Genomic DNA, 14553 nt, shown 5'->3' with positions numbered 1-14553 from the left:
CAGTCAAGGTCACTTTTGCTCATCCCCGCCTTTTCCGACGGTGACAGGTTGCTGTAGTCCAAAGAAATACGCAAAATTGCGCCCTGCGAATCAGAGTGATTACAAATAAATTGCGTTTATTTTAAATGTAGCCCGAGTCCAGTATGTTGTGCAAAGTTATCAGCACGGATTTACTTTTGGATGTAATAATAAAAAGGTTTTGTTGTTATTAGTTTTTATTAAAAACTAAACAAACATATGTATTTGCATGTTTCATTTCTATATAGAAATAGAATTGGACAAAAATGTAATATTCAACAAATATAACACAAACAATACAATAGACCCGGAACCTATTACCATGTAAACTAAAGGGAACATAATACACAATAGAAAAACACTACATAAACCAAATTATATAAATACAATCGTCAATATATAAAACGTCAAATACTACAATAGAAATAAAATAGACAATATGATTAATACATTTGAAATATGATGGTAGAAATAGATTAGACAATGCAAATAATAAATTACAAACAATATACAAGATAGTATATAGTGAAGACAATAACAATATCATAGAAATAGAATACAGTATAAAGTAAAATATTACAATGGTAGAATAAACAAAATTAACAAGACAATATGGAATGGACAATAATATTTATATAACCGACTAACAATAGAAATCGAATACAAGAATATAAGTAATAAATTCGGATCAATACAACAGAAATAATATAAATGGTAAAAAATAAAATCTGGTGAAATAAAGTACAATTTGACAAAGTAACGAAGGAATTTGGAACAATTTAATATTAATAGAATAGACAATAAAACTATCTATTGATAACTGACACCAGGAATAATATATTACAATGCAAGAGAAACGGAATACACCAGATAAATAACCAAATGTAAATAATATGGGTGAGTGCGATTTATTTCCATTTTCATTTTCTAATCTTTTTCTAATATTTTCTAATAAACATTCTGGAGCATATCCCAGCTGTCTTCTCGGCCGCTGAACTGGATGCCAGCCAATCACAGGATAGACGTAGACGGACAAACCCTTCTCGTTCATGATCAAATCGAAGGACAATTTAGTATCGCATTAACATGCCGGATTTTGGGAGGAAACCGGAGTGCCCGGAGGAAACCCAGGCAGGCACGAGGAGAACGTACAAACTCCACACAGGAAGGCCAGAGCTGGAATCGAACTCTGCACGTCTTCACCGTGAGGCGGACGTCCTAACTAGTCGTCCGCGGGGAGCGCATTTCCTTTAAATTAATTAAAATAAATCCACCAAATGTTATATACAGTGTCATGGTTTTAGTGAGTTGAATGTTTTGCCCCTTTTATAACTGTTGTGGAGTTTCAAAATCTTTTTTTTTTTTTAACGTCATTTTTATTATGTCAATGTGTGTCCTGCGATTGGCTGGCAATCAGTTCACCAGTTCAGGGTGTATTCCGCCTGTGACCCCAAGACAGCTAGGGTCCATCATGCCCGCAACTCGTGGCGATCCTTCTTGGCCCTTAATTCCTGAACCTTGGATGGGGAGAAAATTTCTCACAAGTTTCATTTTGAGGCACAGGCTCAGTATTTAGTTATTTATCTATATTTGTATGTGTGTATGTATTTATTTATTTATGCATGCTTATTTATTTATTTTGACATGACGCCAATTCCATGTGGCACCCCTTTAAACATCTTCATGATTGCATGCTAATATAAAACGGCATCCATTTTGTCATGTAAACCACATCGTGCTGCATGTTCAATGTAAAATGTGTGTGTGAACTCCATGCCATGACTCTTTGAATGAAATGTATCTTGCTGTGCATTCATGATAAATTGATGTCACGCATACAATCATGATTTTCAATAACCTATTGATTCGAACTTTTCTGCTTACACATTGAGACACATGATGTTGAAATGGAATACACCTCCAAAGAAATGCTCCTCCAAAAGTCAAACATATCTTGATGTGATACTGTCATGCAAACTAAATGAAGTAACGCTATACAGTGAAACTCCTCTACAACGAAATCATGTTTGCAGCAATAATTTTTTTCACAACAGGGGGCTTTTCACTGTAGCAAATTTTATCTCAGATGTAAACACACGCACACAGACACACACACACACAACAAATGTGTCCTGTTTATTTTTATTCCAATACGTAGTGCATAAATATGAGCATACACTTATTTCTTATTTGACACTTCATATAGCCAGTGTAGAAAGAAAAAACGGGAACGAAATTGTGAAATTTACGATCAACATTCACTTTCACTTTTATCAATTTCTTGCATAATGTCTTTTACTTTGCTTCCTCCATCTTTCATTTTCATTACTTTTATCCTGTCTTGAAGCGTGAATGCTGTTGTTTTCTTAATGCAACCTTTGGGCTGCGTCTGAAACAAACAATAACAAATACTTCCTGGACTACTGCGCATGTGGAAACCAGTGTGGTGGTTGCTGTTGCAGTTTCCGAACGAAGCAGTAGAGGTCGTGATGGCATTCTGAGGTTGGATTAGACTTTGGCGGAATGCTTGTTTTCATTGCAGTGAATCTTGTTGCGAGGCAAGAGCAGAGGAAAATATTTTGTATAATGGATAGGGGGACTTTTCGTCGTAGGGAGAGCAGAAAAGTGGGAATGGCTTTCATGCATGAACATTTTTTCACACTAGGGAGTATTTTCGCCCATATGGGTTTTGTTGTAGAGGAGTTTAACTGTATGCCACCCATTGAAGATATCTGGATGACAGTCATAAGTGTTAAATGATGCTTAATTATGTGTAGTTCATAAATGCCATCTTTGGCAGGCTGATGAATAAAAAATAGCAATCATAATAATAATAATAATTAAATGATGTGAAGGAAAATTGTAAATAGTACTGCGATTTATCCATTTGTGTTCATATTGCATTTAATTGAAAGATGTTTGTTGGGTTTTTTTCTCTTTCTTCTTTCTACATACATTCTTGCTGCTGGAGGCTGTAAATTTCCCCAGTGTGGGACGAATAAAGGATATCTTATCTTATTTTATCTTTCATTTGGCCATTCAACGAAAATAAAAACAACTAAACTGGAGTTGTCCATTTCAACGCTCACTCAGCTCAAGTCTCATGGAAGAATTTTTATATACTGCAGTCAATGTTTTAAGTATAATTTTATACCTTAACTGTCATGCAAGTGTCAAGCCCACAGTACATTAAAAACAAATTCAAACTACTCACCTTCTAAGATGGCTGACAGACACATGATGGAGAACACAAAATCTTTTTTTTACAGTGGCTTTTTGAAAATAATTATTTTAAAATATTGCAGGAAGCGACCACAAAGGGTTGATAAAGCACAATCTGCTCACTAAAGGCATCATTTTCCATGACTTCATTTCAAATTAATGTTATTAACAGTGAGATGTAGGGGGGAAATTGTATTTGTGGAGATTGTGTTTTTTGTCAGACAAACTCCAAAACTGTTTCTGCCCGGAAATTCAGAAGAAGATTTGAACTACAAATTACCAGCCTTTGGGGCCACTTTTGATCTGTAGGCCTAGTTTGGGTTACAAAAAAAAAAAAGAAAAAAAAGGTTTTACAGTTTCAATGAGGTCCAAGCCAGCTGTCTATGAATGTTTTATTTGCACACAGAAATATTAAAACAGAGTGGCATGAAAAGTGAAAAGGTCCATTAGTGATAAATAGAAGTCTATATGAATAGAGAAAATGGCAGAGTATATACAGTCCATGTTCAGCTGCCACTAGTACAGCCTGCTCAGTCTTCTTCTCCTCCTTCTCCTCCTGCGCATCCTGGGTCTCCTCCTGCGTCTGTATCTCCTGACTCTCCTGATCCTCCTCAGCCTGCGGACCCTCCTGACTCTCCTTCTCCTCCTCCTTCTCCTCCTTGGGTACCTTGACCTCCTCCTCCTCCTGACCCTCCTTCTCCTCCTCCTCCTCCTGACAGATCTCCTCCTGCGGGACCTCCTCCTTCTCCTCAAGGACCTCCTCCTCCTGGATCTCCTCCTCCTTCTCCTCACGGACCTTCTCCTCAAGGATCTCCTCCTCCTTCTCCTCCTCACGGACCTCCTTCTCCTCCTCCTTCTTCTCCTCCTCCTCCTCCTCCTCCTGCGGCCGGGCGTGGCCCTCCTGCGCCTTCTTCTCCTGGAGCGTCTCCTCCTAACTCTCCTGCGTCTCGTCCTCCGCCTTCTCCGCCGCCTCCTCCTTCGCCGCCTCAATCGAACGCCTCTGCGCCTGCGAGGGCCGTAAGGGTTGATCCTGAGGCGTCTTCCCCTGGTGCGCACTATGTACTTCCTGGTCACCAGTCTGCGGACGGTCATTCGCAGCCGGGCTCTGTTGCGCACCACATCATAGCCGTTGGCCTTCAGGACTCTCCTGAGGCCGGCCAAGGTGACGCCAGACGGGCCGCTGTAGGAGATGGCATTCAGGATGAGGTTGGACACCGCGCCCCCCCTCTTCCTGGATCGCGTTCGAGGGCTCATTTCCGGTGGGCCGAAGCCGTATTGAACGATATTCTGCGGATCCTCCAGGTGGTCTTGTCATAAGTGGAGTGGCTGAAGTGCCAATTGTGCCTCAAGTGAAATTTGTCCCGATATTTATCGGTTTTTGGCTCTTAGTAATGTGCGCGCTTTAGAGAGATGAGAGACTTTCAGACACAGTGGTGATGCGCAATCATTCGCCGCGATGTCATAACGCGTGTCGTCATCCAGACTCAAACACTCCTTATTACAAACGGCAGCCATAGTAATAAGACCCCAATAACTGAGGCAAGGCAAGATATATCTTTTATTTAGAGACGTCAGAGTGCAGAGACTCTTCCGTACAGCGAACCATGGATTGTTGTAAAGATGGGGAGGAATTTCACATGAGTGGTGAGGTGCTTCATTTTTTTATATGACTACGGTTGCAGGTGGCGTAGTGACCTCTTGGTTAGCTTGTCCATTGGCTGCTGAACATTCGAGTATGTACTGCTTATCTTAAATTAATTCAGTTGGCTAATGCAAATCTGCATGAACACATTTACATTTTCATGTAAATTGGTGGCTTCGCATCACCACCAGCAATTTACAGTTTGGATGTCGAGGGGCTCGCATTGGATCAATGTTTTGTTTCTGATAAGCAGCACTCTGATTGCTTGGTGAAATCGTGGAGGTGGTGCTGGGGGTAATTTGTGTTTGGTGATGTGTCTATTCACCACATACTCGGGTTTTCATGGTCATGGGTAATTCAGGGGCTTTGTAATAACATCCAGATTCCATGTGGGCAAATATAATTCATTCTGCATGGCAAACAAAAAGAATAGTTATTGTTTTTTTTACGCATTGGAAAGTGGCCACATACATGATAATGTCACAGATATAGAAACCCTCATGTCAAGTTTATTTATATACTGCAGCCGTTAAAGAGGAAGTCCAATCAAATATTTCCTTTACAATAAGATGTTATATATGCCTCCGCTAGTCTAAACACAGTTTGCATTCGTGGAATTTGAATGAAGCCATAAAATCCACCCGGTTTTATACAACTCAGCGGGTGGCCATTTTGCCAGCCACTCACTGTCGATGAAAAATAACATCAAAAGTCTAGCAACTTGTGCTCAGGTAACAATCATGGCTCAAACTCAGAATACAGGTTAGCCATGATTGGTAATTGGGGTCTTTGTGACATCTATGGTTTATCAGACGGTGTTGCATACATAAAAAATCGAAATAGGAAAAAATGTTGCTCCTTACGGCTGACTGTCTTGCTGCTGCGGCCACCTTAGAGAGCACCGTGGCTGGCCACAAAAGACAGTGGCCAAGACGCCTGTTTTCCATATCAATTTAAGAAAAAAAGCTACACAATCGGAGCAAAGTTTATTCACATATCCAAAATAGAAAATAGAAAAATGACCCATTATAAACTGCAGCGACTCCTTATGTCTTCTTTAAATTTTGTGAAAGGGATTCACCCACCCATCCTTTTGATATACTCCTTATCATGTTGAAGGTTATAAGAGATGGTCTGTATCTCAGATGACTTGAGCCAAAAGCGGACAATCATTCAAACGAAAGCTGCACAATATGAAAATATACCATCATAAAAATGGCACATGCAATATGTGTATGAGACAATTAAACATTTATTTGGACGTAAGTCCAAAGTGGCCCGCAACATAAATGAGTTTTACACCCGAGTAAGGGCACGAACACGAATTTAAAAAACAACAACATTTAATTAGAAAATGAAAATGTCTCTAGGTGCATGTTAAATAATCAAATCGATATTTCAATGTGGGACGGCCCGGTAGTCCCGTGGTTAGCACGTCGGCTTCACAGTGCAGAGGTACCGGGTTCGATTCCAGCTTCGGCCTCCCTGTTTGCTGTTGCTCCCTGTTTGTTCTCCCCGGGCCGGCGTGGGTTTTCTCCGGGTGCTCCGGTTTCCTCCCACATTCCAAAAACATGCGTGGCAGGCTGATTGAACACTCTAAATCAGTGGTCACCAACATGTTGCCCGCGGGCACCAGGTAGCCCGTGAAGACCACTTGAGTAGCCCGCCAGTGCCTGGACATTGTGATTTGCTAGTAGAAATTATGATTTAAAAATGCAAACATTGGCAGTACTGTGAGACATTTCGAAACACGATCAAAGTCTGACAATTTAAATCATCAAGTATTAAAAATAACACATCCTCATATTATTGAAGGTATTTTGGACAAATATGTTATTTCAGACGTGTATCAATTTGGTAGCCCTTCACACAATCGGTACACATGAAGTTGCTCTCACCCTCAAAAATGTTGGTGACACCTGCTCTAAATTGTCCCTAGGTGTGAGTGTGAGTGCGAATGGTTGTTCGTTTCTGTGTGCCCTGCGATTGGCTGGCAATTGATTCCCCCGCCTACTGCCCGAAGACAGCTGGGACGGGCTCCAGCACCCCCCGCGACCCTAGTGAGGATCAAGCGGCTCGGAAGATGAATGAATGAATGATATTTCAATGTTCAACATCCATATCACAGGCATGTTTTTCCAATATCGTGCAGTCCTAATTCACACCCGCATTCAAGAGTGGGATTTGAAGCAACGTGGTGACATGAGTTAGGCGAATGAACCGTTACATCTCCGGTGTTTAAGTGTGACTCAAACAGATAAAACAAACATTCTGTTCTCTGTCAAAAAACAAAGAAGCCATTGTCGCATACTTGCACCCCAAGCGTCTCCCCTCTACTTCCGCACCATGTGACCACGCGGCTATACAAGTGACGTCACACTGCCTGGAACCCTCGTGACCAAAGCAGAAAGCGGACCGACGACAAGACCTGCAGCTGGGCTGATTCCGTTTCAGTCTCCTGACCACCGCCTGAACGATATGGACTGCGGCATCATTACTTCCAAGACGGTCCTCCTCTTCCTCAGCCTGGTCTTCTGGGTAAGAGGAACTCTTTTTGGCATTTGTGAAGTCAATCTTTTGTGGTATTAAATGGCGTCAACTGTATTCTCGACCATACGGTAGTTCCTCAAAATCACAGCAGGCCTGTTTAACATAATGAAATATGCTAGTTGAATGTTAATATGATTCTTATCGCTTGGCAGACTTTACGGAAGTATGTAAAACTCAAAAATGTCTTCGTTTTCCTTGTTGGCATTGAGTAAGTTGAGTTGGAAAACTTGTAAATATGAGGAGAGCAGGAATTGGATTTTGACGTCGTTTCATTTTCGTCACTTTTTGTTTACGTTTCGTTCGAGTGTTGTTGTTAAGCTGGCAACCATCAAAACATGTCGTCATTCGTCCCCTTGGCCTGCGCTTGCAATGGACAGTTTTTTTGCCCTCCGAAAACACTCGATTCTGTTTGATCTGATAAGTGCAACAATATTTAAACTGGACCTTGTCTGTGGTTACGCAGGAAAACAGTCGTGTTTTATCTCTTTAATGTAATCAAGCTCCTCGTTTTCCTCCATGTGTTTACGAACGCTTTGTTTTTTTTAACATCGTCGTTTCACATTTGCATCAAAGATCTGCAGCCCAGATTTGTCAAATAAGAATACGATTGGTCTCACAATGGAGGTATTCCCCATTTACAGCAGCAAAGTTATGAAAGGGAGAACAAAGAGAAGTAAAAGAACAAAAAGTATATATGTACGTCTGTATATAAGTATGTTTATCAGGGATGTGCATCTCCATTAAAATATGGTTTGATACGAATCTCTATCGACGATTCAAAGATGGTTTATTTTAAAGTGGAATGATTGGATTAAATTCAGTGGAAAAGCTGGTTTGAATGAGCTTTTCATCCATGTATTTTCTGATCCACTTTATCCTGACAAGGATCGCGAGATGTGCTGGAGCCTATGCCGGCCGTCATCGGGCAGTAGGCGGGTTACACCCTGAACCGGTTGCCACCCAATTGCAATAAGCAACTTGAACTGTGGAATTTTCTTCAACGATATACTGTATCTCTCAAAAGACACTTCTTTGCCTTAAAAAAATCTTTGGTTGCTTTCGCAGTGTGCTTTGGGTCATTGTTCATTTGCATTGTGAAGCACCGGCCGATGAGTTTTGAAGTATTTGGCTGGGAATGAGTTGATAACATTGCCAGAAACACTTAAGAATTCATTCTGCTGGTTTGATCATCACTCATATCATCGGTAAATTGAAACGATCCAGTTGCATTGGCAGCCATACGTGCCCCCACCCCATTACACGACCGCCGCGCTTCACTGAACGGGCAGTATGCTTCGGATCCTGAGCAATTCCTTCCCTTCTCCATACTTTTTTCTTTTCCTCTTTCTCGTAAATTTGGTCTCTCTTCATAAGATAGCGTCCAGGTTCTTTGAGATGTTTCTTGGTAAACTCTATAATCTGGTCTGTTTTTGAGGCTCAACGTTGATTTACGCCGCCTCTTGTGTGTTTTCTCTGGTGAAGTTTTCTCTTAATTGTTGACTTGGACACAGGTACACCCACCTCCCGGAGAGTGTTTTTGATTTTGCCAACTGTTGTGAAGGGGGAAGCGGGGGTTCCTGACGAGGGAAAGGATTCTTCCGTTGTCCACTACACTTGGTTTTCATGTTGTTTCGGTGTTGCTGCCCTCAGCAGTTCCTATTGTAATTTTAAGATTGGGCCATTGTTGTCTCTCTGATGGGGTCGGTTTGATTTTTTGACCTAATGGTGACTTGCGTTCTGATAGTGACAGCTTTTGTACTTCATATCGAGAGATTCCAGATTCCAAATGAATATATCACACTTGAAATGAACTCCAGGCCTTTCATCTGCTCTTTATAAATCACGAGAGACGAAAAGATTCATTTCAAGCTGAACTTTGACATCTCAACATTGTTTTTCTTGACAGCATAATCAACACTGAGAGGGCTTTTAATCAGAAATCACTCTTTGACCTTCTTCTGTACAGGCGTGTAGCGATAACGATAAACATTTTTAAAAGAAACTCTGGTAGGTCATGTATGACATTAATTTGATTTTTTTGGTGGGGGCTCTCATTTTTACATCGTTTTATAAGCATAAGGCATAGTCTGAGTTTTGAAAAGCATTTCTGATTTGATTTCATGAACAAAAATATTTATCAGTTTTAAATTGTTTATATAATACTATAATAACCTTGGTAATTAATGACACAATAAACCATAGTCCAAAATATTCTCCTATCATCCATTCCTTTTTTTAAAGCACTTATCTTCACAAAGTTTACAGATGCGCTGGAGCCTATCCCAGTAGACAATGTGAGAGGTATGGTGTGTAGTTGACCGGTCGCCAGCCAATCGCAGATTCTCCCACCCCTTAAAATATATTTTTAAAATTCATAGATGAATTGATGTATAAAAATGTCCTTTTAATCAACGAAGGACATTAGGCAAATGATCATTCTTTGTAATAATCTAATCATACATATAAACTAATAGTCTTAGCTACAAAGCCCATGTAAATTTACAACACGCATAATGTTGCATTAATTGAACCCAGGTGGAGGAAAGCCTGTAGGATTTTACTTTATGGAATACAATAATTGTTAAAATGGCTCTTTGTGTTTCCCCGTCCAATTATGAAAACTGGGACTGGATCCTAACTTCAATGGTGGTGGTTCAAATGCTTGTAAAAGAGAGAAAGAAAAAGCAAGTATACCGGTAACTCAAAAGTTGCACAACATACCCATGACTCACTGTTCCACAGTAAGTTGCAATACACCACACACACATCACCTTTCCGCCATTGCCGCAGAAGATTCTTTTGGATTTGGCCGCATTCCACAGAGTTGGGAGTGCGTCCCTCTTTCTTGAACACACACACACACACACAAAGCCTCTTTGCTGCCTCGTTTCACAGGCATAAAATCAGACTTTCTTGGGGAGATTATGAGGCAATCCTGTGGGGGAGGGGGGAGCGAGCGAGCCCATCGCCATCCCGTGACCGTGGAGTGATTAAAAGACGAGTCATGCGGCCCAGCCGAAAAAGACAGGTGATCGCCTGCCTACGCAAAACACCCTTGGAACACAGGAAAATTATGTTATCATGTCTTTCTCCCGCCCCGTTCACCGATAAAGGCCAGTCAAAGGTGAAAAGGGAATTGAGGTGTGTTGATAATAATGTTTTAGTAGGTCACAGTGTGCCGTCTCTCGCATGGATGAACAGACAGTCTGAACGTAATCACAATGTGATACATCCCTATTCGGAGAAGTCATGTTCGCATATCAACGCCCCAGCCCCCCCCCCCCCCCCCCAAAAAAAAGTCACGACATGTGCTGTAAGGGTTCATTTTGAGACAAACTCACATGAGGCCACGGGAATGATGATATTAAGAACAAACTTCTTTGTGCTGCTGGATCAGCTGATTTGTCATCATTGTGTTGCAGACCAATTGATGGCCACGCTTGACATTCTGTACGTCAAATTAGGACAGATTGACTTGTATACAAATACCTTTCCTATTAGCACGTCATGGGGAGTACATTCTGTTGTTAATAGAGCGAGTAATTGAGCCCCTGAATGTTTATAATTGTAATTCAAAAGTTTAAATCCTGAATACATCCCGCACTCTCACCCCATCACACTTGCCTAAAGCTATTTCGCAACCTGGAATAATGCCAAAGAAATCCTACAAATGGCTGGCTATGATTCCACCAGAAGGTACATGGCAAATGTCACTCAAGTTAGTGATTCTAAGATATGCTTTTTTTTTTTTATTCAAATATACATAAGCGCAAAGAACCATTATCTTTTGTTGGGCACTTGCTGTACCTTGCGTCAGTGGTGCCCAACCGTTTTTGTACCGTGGACCTTCTTCACATGAAGCAATATTTTGATGGCCCGGAAGAGAATACAAAGAACAAAGAATGATTACAAATAGCTCACCATTACTGGATGTATGAATGTAGTTGTTGTAATGAGCGTGGGAGCCTTGCATATGTTTCCTTTATCCGGGATGGGGGTTACATATTAACTCATTCTGGACCAAGTCTGAAAAGATGTTTAAAAACGTCTTTGGGAGTGAATGAGTTAATGTGTACTTATAGTATGTTCAGTCTACTGAAATTAGTTTTTGCGCATTGCCATTGCAGATAATCATACTTTACAAAAATGCATCAGGGTTCTACATTAATTTTTGTAATTATTATTTTTTTTAAATACTGAAAGCATTTTACCAACCTGCTATCTCCAGCGCTTGTTGCCTCCGTGAGTTAAAAAGAACCAGCAAGCAGAATTTGAATATTTCCTCTAACTGAAGCTGGGAAGGAGTCTCAAGAGTCTCAAAATAAATTTATCATAAATGTGTCGCTTTGCTTTCCAGGCTGCAGGTGCTGGTTTAGCGTACGTTGGCTCCCAGGTGTTGAGCAGCTATGACACCTTTGAGAACTTCATCCAGAACAAGTACGCGCTCATTCCGGCCGTGGTCATCATCGGCATCAGTGTGGTCATGTTCATCGTTGGCCTGCTGGGATGCTGCGCCACCATGCGAGAGTCCAAAGTGGGCCTAAGCTTTGTGAGTGCCCGACCCTGAAACGACATCAATGCCGCTGCACTATGAATTCTCACCTTTAAAGTGTCTTTTTATTTTGTTTCATGTAGTTCTTTCTGATCATCATGGTGATGTTCGCAGCCGAGGTTGCCGTTTTGGTGCTGAGCTTCGTCTACCAAGGCAAAGTGAGTCGTCTTCAACAGTTGCTAAAGGATTTTACTTGCCTTGTAATCAGGTAGTATTTCAAATAAGGATGAATATAATGCAGTTAGTATGCTAACATCAAGCAAAGTAGGGTCAGGATTTCACGTCATGACCTGTACCTTATTTCATTGAGAATGCAGGCGATATGCTCACATAAGCGATACTGCAATCTGATTACAGAAAGCTCAGTGTGAAAAGTCAAAAAATAGTCACGACAGATAAACTCAAAATAATCAATGATTAATGCTCAGTCTATTAGATTCTGTTGGTATGTTAACAAAGATTTGTGTCCTAAACCACAAGGAACAAATACTGTCTCATTGGTGAATCATGGGCACATTGACAAGTGAGATGAGATCTAAAGAGCATCTGAATCCACAGAATAGCCTTTAAAAAAGGTTGTGTGATTGGGATCACTTTTGCCAGGAAAAATAATGCTGCTAGAAAATCTAAAACATTAATAAGAATGATTGATGATTGAATTGCGACTCTCCACATTTTTGGACCACAGTGACATCTGCTGGTAACTGCCGCATTTGCATGTACAGTACGACAACATTAATTCTTTCAAATGTTGAGCATTTTTCAAACGTGTGTGCAGATAAACGGGAATTTGGAGCAGTCCATGAGCGACGTCTTTGCAAAGTATGATGGCGAAGACCCTGAGACCAAAACGGTGGATTACCTGCAGACTCAGGTTGGTACTGGACGATTTGCACTTTCATTTACCAGATCCTCTTTCATTTGACTTGTGTCGAAAGGGCAAGGTGTGTTTACTGTTATTTATTTATTTGTGTTTGCCATTTGTGAGCTCAATCGTGTTTCAAAAAATGTTATTCTTTATGTAGTTGCAGTGCTGCGGCGTGAGGAACTACACGAGCTGGTTCAACACGACCTGGTACCAGAGCCATGACAGCACAGTGCCCGTGTCCTGCTGTAAAAATATCAGCACGCAGTGCACTGGCAGGTTGGACCAGTTAGACCTGCTCAACTTAGAGGTGAACGGAGATTACCGGTCAGTACTGACGGACGAGTCAAATGTGGGAGATGAAGCACGGGGGGGCTTGTGTGCTTTCAGGGTTGTGAAGCCAAACTGGAGCACCTGCTGCAGGACGTGCTGAAGTATGCCATGCTGGTCATTTTGGGCTTCGCCGTCATCAAGGTAACCAAAATGCGACACTGCTAATGACATGGGACGTAAAATATACTGCAGATGGATTTGGACTGCAGGGCCAAGTGGCCAATTCGGATTTGATGCTTGAATCCATTTTTAGGTACCAATGAGAGTAACTAATCCACATTGTCTTGTTACCAACCGCATGTCTTGATTATGCAGCACATTTAGAAGATACTGAATTGTCATTGGATGTTTTTTAATGTGTATATTTTAGTTTTTGGGGCAGACAAATTTCTGTCACAAATCAGTCGATTCGATGAGGTCAAGTCAAAATTGCATTAATGTGGCATATCCAATCTGTTCTTCTATGCTGCACTCGCTTTGGCAGAAATCCCAGAGATGTGATATTTTCTTCCACATTTGGAGGGCTAAATACAATCTGTAATAATTGATTTCATGCATTTTTTTCCTATTCACACTGCCATGACACGTATCCCAATTGTGCCACTTGCGAGCAAACATTTTTTTGTGAGCCTTACTTAATTTTAGCGACAGTACAATAACATCTAAACCGCAATTTAAAAAGAAAATGTTCTGAGTACTTGATTTTTTTTTCTGTATGTCTGCAGTTCTTTGGGATGCTGAGCGTGTGCGTGATAGCCTGTAAAAGCAGCAGGCGAAGGAGCGGCTACCAGCCTCTTTACGCCTGACCCAAAAAAACTTTCACCTCAACACCTTGTATCTGTTAAATATCACTGTTTTGCAATGTCCATCATAAACGAATGTAATGGATCAAAAGCGAGAATTTCCAGCATATCACTTTACAGTATTCCCACGAGTGTTCTTCCTCCTTTTTCACTTGTACCACCTTTTGAACTCGTTTTTTAAAATAGCGACACATAGATTCAAGTTGTTTTTCCTTCTGTTACTTAGATTTTTAGTTGACCAAATTCACTGGAATCCACCGCACTTAATTTAATGCTTTATGCTGGACTGCAATATTTATGACCGACTTGATTCAACTAATCTACATAAATCTTGTCTTAATGAGGATATTATTTTAGGTGAGTTCTATGTAATAGTTAAAGGTCTACATGTTTATATTGCCTTTCTAAGCTAATAAAGTGAATAATTCACAAATTTGGATGTATTTCACTCTTAATGCATTATGGAAGCTTGGGTAGTATATTGGTGCTCTTTTATGAACGTTCCTTGCGGAATTGAATTGCTTTGAGAATTGTGTGGTGGGTCAAATCAAATAAATACAACAGTTTC

General features: G+C 40.8%; 2 protein-coding genes and 1 long non-coding RNA gene across 3 annotated transcripts; 1 reads left to right on the top strand and 2 right to left on the bottom strand.

Moving 5' to 3' along the window:
- Nucleotides 1-3582: 3582 nt before the first annotated feature.
- LOC127602500 (protamine-like protein) lies at nucleotides 3583-4594 on the bottom strand. Its single transcript, XM_052068656.1, has one exon. It carries the CDS (start codon nucleotides 4492-4494, stop codon nucleotides 3757-3759), a length of 738 nt encoding a protein of 245 aa, XP_051924616.1. The 5' UTR covers nucleotides 4495-4594; the 3' UTR covers nucleotides 3583-3756.
- A 2657-nt stretch (nucleotides 4595-7251) lies between these two features.
- Nucleotides 7252-14418, top strand: tspan36 (tetraspanin 36). Its single transcript, XM_052068654.1, has 7 exons — nucleotides 7252-7420; nucleotides 11790-11981; nucleotides 12068-12142; nucleotides 12763-12858; nucleotides 13010-13159; nucleotides 13240-13323; nucleotides 13908-14418. Exons 1-7 carry the CDS (start codon nucleotides 7361-7363, stop codon nucleotides 13986-13988), a joined length of 738 nt encoding a protein of 245 aa, XP_051924614.1. The 5' UTR covers nucleotides 7252-7360; the 3' UTR covers nucleotides 13989-14418.
- LOC127602508 (uncharacterized) lies at nucleotides 7315-10283 on the bottom strand. Its single transcript, XR_007962814.1, has 2 exons — nucleotides 10154-10283; nucleotides 7315-7525 (listed from the first exon to the last, which is right to left on the bottom strand). It is a non-coding gene; the product is annotated as an uncharacterized LOC127602508 (long non-coding RNA).
- Nucleotides 14419-14553: the final 135 nt, after the last annotated feature.

This window comes from Hippocampus zosterae, chromosome 6 (genome assembly GCF_025434085.1).
Source record: "Hippocampus zosterae strain Florida chromosome 6, ASM2543408v3, whole genome shotgun sequence".
Taxonomy (NCBI): domain Eukaryota; kingdom Metazoa; phylum Chordata; class Actinopteri; order Syngnathiformes; family Syngnathidae; genus Hippocampus; species Hippocampus zosterae.
The sequence above is the reverse complement of the archived record's forward strand: the minus strand, read 5'-3'. Positions and strand labels throughout refer to the sequence as shown.

Coding starts and splice junctions, on each gene's coding strand:
- LOC127602500 (XM_052068656.1), bottom strand. CDS start 4,494: ATGAGCCCTCGAACGCGATCCAGGAAGAGGGGGGGCGCGGTGTCCAAC.
- tspan36 (XM_052068654.1), top strand. CDS start 7,361: ATGGACTGCGGCATCATTACTTCCAAGACGGTCCTCCTCTTCCTCAGC. Junction 12,143..12,762: donor GCTTCGTCTACCAAGGCAAA/GTGAGTCGTCTT, acceptor ACGTGTGTGCAG/ATAAACGGGAATTTGGAGCA. Junction 13,324..13,907: donor TGGGCTTCGCCGTCATCAAG/GTAACCAAAATG, acceptor GTATGTCTGCAG/TTCTTTGGGATGCTGAGCGT.